Source organism: Brassica napus, chromosome A2 (genome assembly GCF_020379485.1).
Source record: "Brassica napus cultivar Da-Ae chromosome A2, Da-Ae, whole genome shotgun sequence".
In the NCBI taxonomy this organism is placed as follows: domain Eukaryota; kingdom Viridiplantae; phylum Streptophyta; class Magnoliopsida; order Brassicales; family Brassicaceae; genus Brassica; species Brassica napus.
The window spans coordinates 1606869-1620832 of NC_063435.1; the positions used below are offsets into that span (position 1 = coordinate 1606869).

At 33.3% G+C, this 13964-nt stretch overlaps 4 protein-coding genes across 4 annotated transcripts; 1 reads left to right on the forward strand and 3 right to left on the reverse strand.

Annotated features, from left to right (window-relative positions):
- Positions 1 to 311: 311 nt before the first annotated feature.
- Positions 312 to 2242, reverse strand: LOC106367187 (mitochondrial outer membrane protein porin 3). Its single transcript, XM_013806907.3, has 6 exons — positions 1986 to 2242; positions 1657 to 1724; positions 1413 to 1523; positions 1227 to 1313; positions 926 to 1134; positions 312 to 844 (listed from the first exon to the last, which is right to left on the reverse strand). The coding sequence occupies exons 1-6, from the start codon at positions 2032 to 2034 to the stop codon at positions 538 to 540; spliced, it is 831 nt and encodes a 276-aa protein (XP_013662361.1). The 5' UTR covers positions 2035 to 2242; the 3' UTR covers positions 312 to 537.
- Positions 2243 to 2466: 224 nt separating this feature from the next.
- LOC106364616 (auxin efflux carrier component 8) lies at positions 2467 to 3893 on the reverse strand. Its single transcript, XM_048748531.1, has 3 exons — positions 3822 to 3893; positions 3062 to 3219; positions 2467 to 2960 (listed from the first exon to the last, which is right to left on the reverse strand). The coding sequence occupies exons 1-3, from the start codon at positions 3883 to 3885 to the stop codon at positions 2880 to 2882; spliced, it is 303 nt and encodes a 100-aa protein (XP_048604488.1). The 5' UTR covers positions 3886 to 3893; the 3' UTR covers positions 2467 to 2879.
- Positions 3894 to 4185: 292 nt separating this feature from the next.
- On the reverse strand, positions 4186 to 5312 carry LOC125589004 (auxin efflux carrier component 8-like). The gene is made up of 3 exons (XM_048761084.1): positions 5096 to 5312; positions 4461 to 4865; positions 4186 to 4364 (listed from the first exon to the last, which is right to left on the reverse strand). The coding sequence occupies exons 1-3, from the start codon at positions 5310 to 5312 to the stop codon at positions 4186 to 4188; spliced, it is 801 nt and encodes a 266-aa protein (XP_048617041.1).
- Positions 5313 to 7081: 1769 nt separating this feature from the next.
- LOC106364615 (probable pectate lyase 19) lies at positions 7082 to 9154 on the forward strand. Its single transcript, XM_013804152.3, has 4 exons — positions 7082 to 7498; positions 7583 to 8363; positions 8588 to 8833; positions 8908 to 9154. The coding sequence occupies exons 1-4, from the start codon at positions 7305 to 7307 to the stop codon at positions 9130 to 9132; spliced, it is 1446 nt and encodes a 481-aa protein (XP_013659606.1). The 5' UTR covers positions 7082 to 7304; the 3' UTR covers positions 9133 to 9154.
- Positions 9155 to 13964: the final 4810 nt, after the last annotated feature.

A 13964-nucleotide genomic window follows, 5' to 3' on the forward strand; every position in this document is an offset into this window, starting at 1 on the left:
AAGGCCATATTGGTTTTGTTGGAAGATGGAACTGCAGCTGGTTTGTTCACTACCATTTTGATTTTATTCAAGTTGAATACTTCCACATAGCTTTAGTTCATAATATTTAAGATGTTATTCGTATATAATATTCGAGTACATTCAAATTGACATGGACCAAGTGTAAGCGGCCAAAGAATAAAAAATAAAGTAATGGACTGAAACAAATCAAAACTCCTGTGACGAATCAAAATAAAAAGCAGATCTGTAAGAATCTCTCAGAACCAAATCGAATTGAACAGAGTGTTTTAGCAGAGCATTGAGACAAATAATTAGGAAAGAGATTCGTACGGTTCATCTTCAAGACGATCCTTTTAATAGTTTTTTTTCTTATTTTCTACAAATCCCAACACCGATTAAAACAAAACAACAAATGAAAGATTTTTAAAGCAAAACCAGGCAAGAGAGATTAGTCCAAAAGATTAGAAGACCGAGAAGATGAAAAAAAAAAACTAAGCTACCCCTCCTCAAGGGCACATTTGGATTCTTGATTCTTTCTCAAGGCTTGAGAGCAAGAGCAAACCCAACCTTGGCACCCTTCTCAATCGCCCTGGAGTTAACCTCTCCAGAAACGGTGATGAACGACTTTGGACGCCACTGGTGCTGGATCAGCGCGTTAGCTACACCATCATTGTTCACGCGTGCCTTCAATGTCGTCAACGGGTCAAGAGCATGCTGAGCACCAACGGTAATGGCGTTCTTTTGAGTCGTGAAGCTGTGGGTAACCTCAGCTCCAACCACTGTGTTGCTCAACGGGTTCACAATGTGGTAGTACGATGCATTCAGTTTGTCACCCTTGTCATTCCTTACAAAACAAAACACAAAGATCAATCAAAACCCTCAAATAAAACAGCGTGTATGTGGTTTAATAATGGAGGGAACTTACAGAGTAAGGGCAGCAATCAGATCGTCCTTGGTGAAGCTGAAACCAGCATTGAATTGCTTGAAATCACCAGACTGGGTGTTGAAGGACACATCGGTACCAAGAGCCAAGACGTTGTTTCCAACCACACCGGAGAAGTTGACAATGGGGCTAGCGGTCAATCCAACACTGGTGCAGATACCAGCATAGTCGTGCAGATACTGGAGCTCAACCTGTTTTTAACACAGGAAAAAAGGTTGTTGTTACACAGACTCATACATAGCAAAACTATTTTATAAACCATAGAAGCTATCTTTTATATTACCTTGCCAGATTTCTGATCAGGCACCTTGGCGCTGACGATTGCCTTCAATCCAGGGGTAGCCTCATCATAGGTAAAGGTGGTCAGCAGCTGAAAAAATATTCACACAGAGATTGTCAAAATGAATTAAGCAGAAATCAACATGTTTGGGAATGATTAATTTGGTAGAGAGGCAGCAAGTAAGCATACAGAAGAATCAGTGGCGACTTTGATATCGGCAGTGAAGTTCTTGTTCTTGACTTGGGTAGTTACATCACCAACAAACAAGTCTCCCTTGTTTGTTCCAGTGGTGGTGATTGCCTAAAGATCATAACACAGAAAATATATTATAAAATTGATGAATAATGTTCAATCAGTTACAAATCAGTTATATAACTATAAAACAAAGTTTTAATCATCACATCACTATGAAGAATCTGATAAGAGAACTTACAACGCCGGTGGAAGAGTAAGTGGTGACGCTGAGCTTCTGGTCTCCTTGGTAGTCCTTGTAGAGAAGATCTGCAATCGAAGATCACGATTCAGCTACTGTATATAGATAAAACGTTTTCCAGATCCGCAGAGAAGATTCGAATACAGCGCATTATTGATACAAGTCAACGAAACAGAGAGCATATAATCGACGGAAACGGCTCATAATCCTAAATAGGCGACGATTGATAAACCTAAAGCGATTCAACGAATCTCAACACCACGAGCAAGTCACATTCACCTCACAAAGAGAAAGGTTAGAGAGAGAGAGATGGAGGAGGCTCGTCGTACCTCTGGCCTTTTTGCCGATTTCGGTGTAGAGTCCTGGACCTTTAACCATGATTGTTTTCTCTGGTACGAGCTGTGCAGAGTACGAGTCAGAGGAGAGGAGAGTGACGATGGTGGTAACTGGTGGTGTGTGTATTTAAGGGGATGAAGAAAACCCTAAATCCCTTTCTTCTCGTGCTCCTCCTTATCAAGCAAAATATCTTCAGCCGTTGGATCGATATTACTTTGTCTTTTTCTCTTCTTTGACAACCGTTAGATTTATTTATTCCCCACTCACCAAGGCATTTTCTTTTTCCCTTTTTTTTTATTTTAATTGGCCTTTTCCATTTTCAATTTGCGTGGGACGCAGGCGCCGTCTCTATTTCCTTGCTCCCCAAAGTTTTTTAATATAAATAATTTTTGATCTATATATTTATTTAGATTTAACATGTATCAACTTTAGAGTTAGACCACCATCTGAAGTGTTATTGAATTCTTGTTTAGATGTTATTCTACATATTTATCTCTGGCCTTTTGATTTTTATTTAGATGATGTTCTTAGATTTGGTTCAATAAAACATATATGTATTAGCCTAAGAAGATTACTTCCCGAATTTAAATTTAATGTCAGGAGTAAATTATTGAAATTATGTAAAAATGAGAGTATTGGTTTGACATTAGCTTTTATCAATCAACATCTCAGAAATCCCATGACTAAAATGTGATGTAACTTGAATATATCTACCAAAATAAAAGTTCTAATTATTAACATGCATGTCATATTCATAGGTCCAGTACAAAATAATATGCCAAAGTTATTGGTACGAAAACTAGCATTCCAAATATCACCCTGCAAAAGCAACACCAGAAAATTAAATTTCAGAAATGGATTTTTTCAAAAATTAAACAACAATTTATTTACCCCGTACTAACGATCTCTGGATTAACATTATACTCTTTTGCAAAAACAAATGGCACGATCCCTTGTGGCAATGTAGCCTGCAACACAATCAATCAATCAGGAAGGATTTTAACTATTGCTTTCAAACAAATTTATAACAGGCTTTTAACTAATGCATTACTAACTTCAAATTGTTTACCTGTAATATTGTGACTCTGAAAAGAGTACCTCGTAATCTGATACAAAATGCAGAAGCAATCATAAGAGCAGGTCCTAATATAAACTTGAGAATCATTGTTATAATCGACATTTTTGTTCCACATGCTATGATACTACTTTGTGATGCCATGAAAAGACCTGTTTATCAAAACATCCACAAGAAGCCAATATTATGCATATAATAACAAGTCCAAAAGTCCATTTTATGAGGGTTCTTAGCAAGTAAATATCCATTTAAGTATGTGTTAAGAACATCAAACATGTAAAAGAACCAGGGGCGAAGCCACCGTATACCTTGTGAGAGTAAACATGTAAAATTAGTTTGAATAGATGGCAAAACATAGAGTGTGCACCCATAATAACCCAAGTTCGATTTTTAAATATGTCTTTTATTCTTTTATCATCATAAGTGCAACCAGACAAAACTTCTAGCTTCGCCCCTGAAAATACTTTATGAATTGCCACTTTGTCCAAACAATCCTTCTATCCCATTTTATTTATGATATCAATTAAATAATCATGGTGTTCCTAAATTAATCTTTGTTCTTAGATTAATTTTTCCATTTTTACATCTCTTGCACTAAATAAAGCTCCAGTATCATATTTTGCTTAATCTAGCATCAATCTTAGGTCTTATGAGCTTGAAATCTATACTTGTTTTGAAACTTCCACCATGTTTCATATTAAATATTGTGGTATCAGATGTGAAATTTCTTTACATAAATATATATATAGATTACCTAAGCTGAACATGGCCATTCCTAAGCCTCCATCAGATATCAAATGTATCGATTTGTCAATCATCTCAGGCAATTTCCACCCCAACCTATTAGAAATTAAATAAATAAATGAGTCACATTTGATGTTGTAAACTATTTTTAAGAAAATCTGAAAATGTGGAATATGACTAATTTATCCCATTTAGATAAGAAAATAAATTTGCATATGCGTAAATAATCAAACAGAAAGATTAAAATAGAAGAACTACTAAATTATCGCTTTCTTTTTGAAAAGAGAAAAAAAATGTTTAGACATGTAAGATGGTAAAGAAGAACTACTAGATCATTGATGTGTGAGTTGATTTAGATAAATAATATTAAATTTTCACCTGAAATGTAAAGTAGCCCAGATTAATCCAATCATTGCTGCGTATGTATTAGGATTAACTATGAACTTTCTCCAAGCCTTCAGTATTATCTTCCCAGTTCCAGAAGATCTTGTTCTCACTATTGCTTCTTCTTCTATTGGCTCTTGCTCTATATCAGTTTCTTCATTGTCATTGACTTGTTTAACAAGAATCACATATTTAATTAGGGTAATTATTAAAGGAAGTTCTCTATTGAAAAGACAAAAATAGAAAGAAAAAAATAAACAGTTACCTCTATGTTCTATGGAAGCTCCGGAAGATTGTAAGTCCCACGTGGCATTAATCTCGAATAAGAAGAGCAAGATGTTGGACCAAATCAAGCACTGCAACACAACAATCTGCACCAAGATGTTTTTTGCTGCATCTCCATCGATGGCACTTAAGATAGGGATTCCAATAATGAGAGTGTTTGGAAACACGGTTACAGATAATCCAGTTATGATCCAACCCAATTTTCCTCCTGTTCCTCCCTTTGGATGCCAGAATCTTATAACTACGGCCAATACAACGGCGGCTAAAATTTTCTGGAGAATGTCTGAGAGAATGAGTCTAAGGCTCATTGTAAAAGGATTGTTTTGGGAGATTACTTGGAAAGAAAGCAAAGGGATTGAAAATTTAGCGATGAATTTGTTGATGCCTACGCATTGTTCCAGTGAAAAGAGATTAAGATGTTTCGTAGAGAGGTAACCTTTTTTTTTTTGTCAAATAAGAGCTTCCATTTACTTAAATCAAATCCATATTACATAACTAAACGAGCAAGGCTTGCTCTTGCCAAAGAGTCTGCCTTAGAATTTTCTAAACGAGGCACAAAAGAGTAAGATAATGGACAGAAGAGAGTGGCAAGGTTCCTTATATCAGTAAGGATACCTGCGATCTCATTCAAATCCCGCCCTTCACAAAGGGTAGAGATGAGGACCTGAGAGTCCGAGTAAATGTGGAGACAGGGAAGGCAAAGGTCTTTGGCCTGGTTGATTGCATCTCGCATAGCTAGTGCTTCTGCTATAAGCGCTGAGCCTACAAATCTTCTGTTGGACGTACCGCGACACAGAACTGCGCCCTCTTCATTCTTGATAATCCAGCCCATTCCCGTAGAGAGGTAACCTAAGATCATTGAAACATAGAGAGGAACAGTTGCTGAAAAAACATTGTAGACATCAAGCCAAGAGACCATATTTTTTTTTCTAATCAATTAAACAATTGTTTTTATTGTCTGAAATTGTTTAATTTCATGCAATAAAAACAATCAATGAAAGATCTAAAGAAAATCGAAGACACAGTTTCCTTTCAAATTAGTGGAAATAAACTGTTTCATCTTATGGCATATATACGGGTAAAGTCGATGGATGGCTTTTCTTTCTTTTGTTGAAATGTACAACTCTTGAAATTCAAGGTGTTCGATTCCACAATGGATTTTCGTCTTTAACCTCTGAATTTAAATTTATTTTGCTTATTTATTAGTCAGATTTTGTTTACCATTTAACTAGAGCGTTTGAAGAGTTGAGTTTGCCGAAAATTATCATGTGTACAATAATACACTACTGCAATAATCATTTTCTTTTAAGTTTCTTAGCATTTTTTTTTTGGGTCAAAGTTTCTTAGCATTTTCTTCTCATCATATTTATGTAAGAAAAGGAGAAACAAAAACAAAAGATAAAGAAAAGAAGGCTGTTTAATTTATCTTTTGCATGAACAAAGAAGAGCTACATATACTCTCCAACAGAACTTTCCATAGCCTTTGATTTTTTTTTCTTATCTTAAGATATACATAAATTAAAAACAACAAAGAAACTGCCCTTTTTATGCATAATGTACCCTATTTGTACATTTCACGGCCATTTCTAGTCAAAAAGACATACAATACAGTGTATACACATAAGGAGTGTATAAATAATAATTATCCGGGTATTCTTTCAACAAAGATTATATGCATATGATATGAAACCAAAAACCAAAGGAATAAAGAAGTGATTGGGAGGGAAATCATCAAGCATAATATATGTTTGTTTCTAAATTTGGTTTGAGGATTGAGAAATAAGCGTTCACGCATAGAAAATTCGGTCATATTTTTTTGCTAAGGATAGAAAACTGACTCTTTCTTAGTTTGCTTCTTACAAGAAGGAAACAAAGGCTTACCCTTTAAGATTGAACCGAGTAACTTTGGAACATTTGAAAGCTATAGTTTCTGTGAAAACGAATCTAAGTCTTAAGAAGTTCTTTTCTTCTAATGTTATCAAAATTGTTTTATTAAGAAAATATGTTAGCAACATGATTAAGAACTCCAAATTAAATTAAATTAAAATTAAATTCGTAGCAAAAAACTCCAAATTAAATTAAATCTATTATCATTTTATGCAAATCTAACAATTATAAATAAATGTTTATATGCTATCTGAAGCTTTCTTATTACTTTTCTGTACCAATCAAGAGTATATGTGTATGCGTATATTACCAACTTTAAATCAATATAATTCCATAAAAATAGACTATATAATAGTCTAGGTTGTTTTTTTTGGCTTAAGTGAACTTTGTAAAGAGGGTGAATAGAAAGTAATAGATATAAAATCAATGACCTTCATGAACAAAGAAATTAAAGTCTATAAATTTTTTTAAATTTAAGTAATCGATGAAAATAAATATATCAAAAATATGTTATCACTCAAACTTCTTCATACCTATTTTTATCCTATATAAAACTAAAGAACGAGAATAATTTAGAGCTAAAATAATAATTTTAAAAACAAAAAAAAAACATAGAAAGTGTCCACAAATAAACAATGACGGCCCTCCATCCTTAGCGGTAACTTCCTAAATTGAACATTACTTCTTAACCAAGTTTATTTAAACACCAATCGTTCACGTTTCTTTAAATGCGCAGTACGAATCATCATCATCTAAAAAGGCTTTAGGCTTCCAAAGAAAATAAAGAAACAAATAGAAAAACAACCTAAAGCTATGTTGAAAGCTTGGTAATTCTCCATTTAAATTTTAACCCCTTAAGATAACAAGGGGAAAAGATTTATATTTAATATACAAGCTGTTATTAGAGAGAAAATAGACCAAACAAACATTTACAAAGATGGAGATGACTAGGCTGTTAAAGTTGATGTTTACGTTTTATATCGCCGGTCTGATTCCGACCATACGAGCAAACCTTTCTGAGTTGGACGAATATTGGTCGAAACGAGCTGGCGAAGCCCGAGAATTCACCCTTCAAGCTTATCATTCTAATCCTTACGAAGTCGTCGATCATTTTCACGAACGTCACTACGAGTAAGTCAAGTTTACATCTATAAGCTTGAACCATAAAAACATAATTAACTAATGTTTGATTCTTGTTATGGTTTGGGTGTATAGCAACTCTACTGATGTAAAGGAGACCGAGGAAGATAGCGACGACGAGAAGCCTGAAGAGGTGGAAGATGATGTCATTGAAATGGTAGGAAACGAGATGAACAGCACGAGGCGAATCTTAAGAGGTAAACCTAAAGGTAAAGGTAAAGGCAAACGAAAAGGAAAATGGAGTAAGCTCAAGGGACCGTGTACCGCAAGTAACCCGATAGATAAATGTTGGCGTTGCCGTTCGAATTGGGCTAAGCGTCGCAAGAATCTTGTCAAATGTGTCCGCGGGTTCGGACACAGCACAATAGGTGGAAAGCGCGGACGCATCTACGTGGTTACAAGCAACCTAGACGAAGACATGGTGAACCCTAAGCCCGGGACGTTGCGCCACGCCGTGATTCAGAAGGAACCTCTTTGGATAATTTTCAAGAACGATATGCATATTCGTTTAAGCCAAGAGCTTATGATTTGTAGCTTCAAGACGATCGATGCGCGAGGGACTGATGTCCATATCGCGCATGGCGCAGGGATCACGATTCAGTTTGTGAGACATGTCATTATCCATGGATTGCGTATTCACCACATTTGCCAGAGTAATGGTGGTATGATCCGAGACTCAACAGACCATTTCGGAATGAGAACTAAAGCCGATGGAGACGGTATATCTATATACGGTTCTTCTATGATATGGCTTGACCATATTTCGATGTCAAAATGTCAAGATGGACTCATTGATGCCATTGTTGGATCTACTGCCATTACAATCTCTAACTCTCACTTCACTCACCACAATGACGTGAGCATTCATATCTATATAACCTAGTTATTAAGTTAGATGGACTCTAAACTTTAAATTAGTTAGTGATGAATTGGTCCATTACACTTATTTATTATTTAATCTTTTTTTTTTCAATTTTTGATGTGGAACATTTATCTCTAATACTAGTACGGGTATATACTAGACAACATCCATCAGTTGATTTATATTCTAAGTTATTTGGGGGATGTCTGTTTGTGTAGGTGATGTTGCTTGGTGCGCAAAACGACAATCAGGGGGACAAGAAGATGCAAGTCACAGTGGCTTATAACCATTTTGGTAAAGGACTTGTGCAGAGGATGCCAAGGATCAGGTGGGGGTTTGTTCATGTTGTGAACAATGACTACACTCATTGGGAGCTTTACGCTATAGGAGGTAGTCAAGCTCCGACGATACTCAGCCATGGAAACCGATTCATCGCTCCTCCACACAAACCTCATTACCGAGAGGTAACTTAAAAAAAAATATAAAAGAGCAAAACAATGGTAACATTGAAACTCATAAAAAAAATTATTACATGTAGGTGACTAAGAGAGATTATGCTTCGGAACATGAATGGAAACACTGGAACTGGAGATCTGACAAAGACATGTTCATGAATGGAGCTTATTTCAGACAATCTGGGAACCCTCATTTTAAATGTCATCACACGAGAAAACAAATGATTAAACCGAAACATGGAATAGCGGTTTCTATGCTGACCAAATACGCCGGAGCACTTGATTGCAGAGTCGGAAAACGCTGTTAGAACATTCCTTTTTTGTAATTACGATGTAAAGACAATTTTTTCAACATTTTGATTTTTTGCTTCTAACTAGTTCAGAAAAAAAAAAGAATTAGGAGGGCGAAAATGACACACGCTTTAATTTGTAAAGGTTATTTTTTGTTATGAAGAATTTAAAAAGAGTGAACTAAATAGCTGATTCCTGTACTACGTGTTGCGTATTGTGTGGTGACTCCTCTTTTTGTACATTCGCACATTCTTTTTGAGCGAAATTGTGATGAATATTTGTTATACCGACTTTTGTTGGTGAAATGTGACAAGTATTTACAAAATATCATAAGCCATGTTTGATACTTTGATGTCTGATGAATCAGCAATTTCGTGGGTGAAGTATATTACAAAAGTTGAATATCCGGTTTAGAGTAACCGGATTTAAACCTAAAAAATCTAGCAAGCAAGTAGCAACTATATAATGCTCCAAGTAAGCTTACTTTCATCCCAAGAAAACTTCTAACCTACTTTTTTTGTTATTGTTTTGGATTTAGTTTTAATTTTGTTATTATTATCTAGCAATCAGGCTCTAGCTAGCTACTTAGAGATTCATTAGATATTTTATTCTAACGTGTACTGGTTCATCTCCCCTAAAAACTATTATAGATGTCTCAGGTCATCCTACTTGTGTCAATAATTAGGAAATAAGACTATGTCCCACTGGCGTGGAATATATATGAAATAGCTGAATGTATATTAATTCTATAAACCAGAGGATCTTAACGTAGTTGGAGCGATATATGGAGGCCCAAAGGTTGAGGACTGAGTGCTTTTTGTCCACTTCACTTTACAGATTTTGAATCTGTTTTCTTAAAAGGTTTAAATTCTTTTTGTACATAAAAAGGAAATGCAAACAGAAAATTAAAAACTTTACTGCTTTAACTTATTCGCACTCTTTTCAAGTTTTAACTAATAGTAGTAATTTAACGATCGTTATATTGAGTTTTTCGCTTTGGAATGTATGATCTAGTAAGGACAAGTACTTACTTCGACATATTCCACAAGATGCTCTAGCAACTTTGAAATTTATAAATTAGTTGTTTATTCAACAGTTAAATAACCTTATAGTCGGTATAAACATTGAATTTCAACCGGTCGATATGCTCAAATATCCACAAAGAAGAATAAGTTGTGGTAATCCCATGTACTCCTTCAACTTAATCAATATTTTTTTAACGCAGAATAGTTATATTATTACAAAGAAATATTAAAGACAATTTTACAGTCGACAATTCTAACTGCTGTATGAAAATTCACGTCTGACTGCATCACGTAAGCCGCCATATAGGATCCATGCTTGACGGTACTCCTTACGGTATGCTGCAGATCTCTTGTAAATCTTTTTTCCTTTAATTCGTATAATTTCTGTCTTTTTCAGAAATTGAAACATATACATCTTGGTATATAAACATTAATAAACCCTTGGTCAAACTACTGGATCAAGAGGTTTTCACAGATTAATCAATATTTTGTGCGAGGAAAAGGATTACGATCAAATTTGAATTCTAAAATATCTTGGATAATGCATAGAGATGGGAGCCTAAACACATCAATAATAATAAACTAATCATTCATTCAATGACCAATCTCAAACCATTGACCTAACTTTCAATAGAGAATCTCCAAGTTGTCTCCAACCTTATCAATCTTTCTTTAATTGTTTAATGTCAATGTCTAAATCCAAGCCATTGACCTCATGTCAGTAGAAAAATCTATCCGCAAGTTTATGACCTAGATATTATTTGTTATAGTTGTATTTTCTGTTAATGGCCATCTCAAATATACGAACTCTTAGTTAGTATATAAAACATTTTATATCAACAAAAAATATTCTTAAGCTGAATGTATATATAGCATTTTCTGAAGATTAGGATTTATCCCATGAGTTCTTTTAGAACAGGAAATATGATGGTATTCTAATTATTATTATTATTATTTTATATACATTATTATTTAAATTATTTCATGATTATATTTTTTGTGACCAAAACCCATTCTCATGTTTGGAATCACAACATACAATATACGATATCACTTTTAAGTAATCAATTATATGACCTTTAAATTTTGTTTTTGGTGTTTTTAATCAAACTAATAACACAATCATTATTATGTAAACCCTTTCTCAAAATCAAAAACACAACCAGTATTACTTTTATTAATTCAGATATTTTAATTACTTTTGGCAGTGAAATATACAAACACCAGTAATAAATGAAACTCTATACAATAGATATCATTTAGATTACATCAAAGTAATAAAATCAAGAAGGATGGTTCAAGTTATATTTGGTTTTGTGAATTCTTTTGGGATACATATTAATTATTATTTACTAGTTTTGAGAGTTTCTACGATTGTTAAAAAATACTCGTGTCAAGACTTTGATTTCTTTGCGCAGAGACATGTTAGTTGACACTTTATTTATTGGGAAATTGCACCTAGTGACTAAGAAAAAAAACAAAATTAACTAAACAACCAAAAACACACTTTCTCTCCTCTTTTATCTTCCTATCTCTCTCTCCAGAAAACTAATTTTGTTTATTTTCTTGGTTATTTCACAAATAATCCCTTATTTATTCATCTTCTGAAAAAATAAATAAAAAACTTTCTTCTTTCCTCGCTAATTTATTGAACTGTTGTATTTATAAGTTATCTAACAGTGTGACCATGTGAACATAACTAATTACACTGTAACTAAAATAAATAATCTTATCGCAAATTAGAAGATTAGTACAGTTGACCAAAGACTTTATCGTCTAAATAAGACCAAAAGGCTGATAATCTTCCTTTGTCTTATTATGGATGATTAAGCCATCAACGGGTTTCCACATTAAAATATTTAAATTTATCACCAGTCTTTCATATGAAATCGAAAAATTATTAGTTATCACAAATGACGAAATCTTACACAAAAATTTGAAAAGTAAAGGGTTGCTCCCACGGTAATCGAAAATGGCATCAAGAAAATAACAAAATTATTTGAAAAATATAAGCTTTTAAATTTCCATTTAATTACTAGCTAATTAGTTTTATTTAACTAATGGAGTTAATTAATGTGAGACGTGCTAATTTGATATCTCATTCTCAGTGCTTACTGAATTAAACAATAACCACATTGCGACCACGATTGTATAACTAAACAAATGTAGTAGTTAACATGAAAGTCTTTTGTCTATATTAAAAACAAATGAATGATGTAGGTTGAGTTTATCAAAATGTTTACTAAGTTTTTTTGGTAATATTAAAAGCTGGGCGCTCAGATCCCCAACAGAAAAAAAGTTGGAAACTTTTAGCGAGACCAAATTAATTATTCAAGATTCAACTTGGCATCACGAAATAAAATTATTTAATATTGTGCGATCAAATTAAATAAATAAAATTTTCTTATAGTTATGTAAGGCATTATATTATTGATTTGAAAGAACTAATAAATTGTTTTGTTTTCATAAATTGTTTGGTTTGAAGAATTGGAGACAGAAATGACAATTTGCTGGCTGGCTAGTTAAATAAGGTGCGGATGAGGATCTGATATTTTGAAAGTCGTAAATATATTTACTTAAAAAATTGATATATTTTTTTTGTAAAATTTTGGAACATATATCTTATAACTTATAGGAATTTTTGTACACTAAAACTTAATGTTTCACTAAGTTATGCTTGGATCCGACTATCTAGCTAATTAATATAAATGATATATATATATATATATCTTATGTTTTATCTTTATAATTTTACCGATAATTGTATACCAGGAGAGTTCATACATCATAAATATTAAAAATTAATTATTTTCATTTATATTAAAAGAGTGTATTAATGCATGTGGTTGTTTGAACGCCATGCAGCGTTAATTACGTCACTGATGAAATTGACAACTTTGTGAGATAGTTGACATTCGTATATATATGTCTGTTATAATAACGTTGGAAACAAAAACTATCATTTTTCGTTTATTAACAAATCCATTTTTTGACAAAATCATCTAATTACCGTGTGTGACCTGCGTATTGACCGGTATGGGCACCCTTTGGCCGACCATATGACCAAGGTTTACATAATTATGCAACAGTACGTACAATCAACTGCCTAATATTTGTTCCGTTCTATTCATGTTACATGATTTGACACTGAGATTTGTTTCTTTAATTATTGATATAAACCTTGTTTCTTGTAGGTTTTTTCTATTATTATTTTGTTACGGCTGAAGTTCATAGTTTTTTTAGGTCAGAAATGATAATTGGTTGTTTAATCTTTTCATGTAGCTGTTGAAACTCGAACCTGACACTTTTACAGCAGAAGGTTTTTTTTTTCTATTGTTGACGTCTTGATTTTAGCTAAGATTGTTAATCTTATACGGAATCGAAATTTGAACAGCAGTTACTTTGTCGGTCTAGGTCAATGATTATCTTTTCCAAATGTGAAAATTTCACCAATTTTTGTTTAATTATTCAAAATAAATTTATATTTTAGACTCATTTGAAATGGGCTATTCAATAGCTACATTTGTTTTGGGAAGATTAATCGGATTGAAAAACCTGGATTTTTCCCGGGTTATAGAAAAACTTGCAATTTGTAAAAAAATACAGAATAAAATGTTCGAAACGCCAAGTGAGAGAAAACTACAAAATGAAATGCTTTTTACCAAAAGAAAACAATGCAATGCTTTTTTTTTTTGCTACGAACGTTAATATCATATAAATGAATAAAGGATCCTACAAGAGTTTGAAAGTCCTACGATAATGTTTTCCAGGCAAAAAAATAAAACAAGGAAACATTACAAAAGAATTCTCCTAAGAGAATTTGA

Coding starts and splice junctions, on each gene's coding strand:
- LOC106367187 (XM_013806907.3), bottom strand. CDS start 2,034: ATGGTTAAAGGTCCAGGACTCTACACCGAAATCGGCAAAAAGGCCAGA. Junction 1,524..1,656: donor CTTACTCTTCCACCGGCGTT/GTAAGTTCTCTT, acceptor TATGATCTTTAG/GCAATCACCACCACTGGAAC. Junction 1,314..1,412: donor AAGTCGCCACTGATTCTTCT/GTATGCTTACTT, acceptor ATATTTTTTCAG/CTGCTGACCACCTTTACCTA.
- LOC106364616 (XM_048748531.1), bottom strand. CDS start 3,885: ATGATTGACAAATCGATACATTTGATATCTGATGGAGGCTTAGGAATG. Junction 3,220..3,821: donor AATGGCCATGTTCAGCTTAG/GTAATCTATATA, acceptor TTTGATAAACAG/GTCTTTTCATGGCATCACAA. Junction 2,961..3,061: donor TCAGAGTCACAATATTACAG/GTAAACAATTTG, acceptor ATTGTGTTGCAG/GCTACATTGCCACAAGGGAT.
- LOC125589004 (XM_048761084.1), bottom strand. CDS start 5,312: ATGGGCTGGATTATCAAGAATGAAGAGGGCGCAGTTCTGTGTCGCGGT. Junction 4,866..5,095: donor GGATTTGAATGAGATCGCAG/GTATCCTTACTG, acceptor AACAATGCGTAG/GCATCAACAAATTCATCGCT. Junction 4,365..4,460: donor AGCTTCCATAGAACATAGAG/GTAACTGTTTAT, acceptor TTGTTAAACAAG/TCAATGACAATGAAGAAACT.
- LOC106364615 (XM_013804152.3), top strand. CDS start 7,305: ATGGAGATGACTAGGCTGTTAAAGTTGATGTTTACGTTTTATATCGCC. Junction 7,499..7,582: donor TTTCACGAACGTCACTACGA/GTAAGTCAAGTT, acceptor TTGGGTGTATAG/CAACTCTACTGATGTAAAGG. Junction 8,364..8,587: donor ACTTCACTCACCACAATGAC/GTGAGCATTCAT, acceptor CTGTTTGTGTAG/GTGATGTTGCTTGGTGCGCA.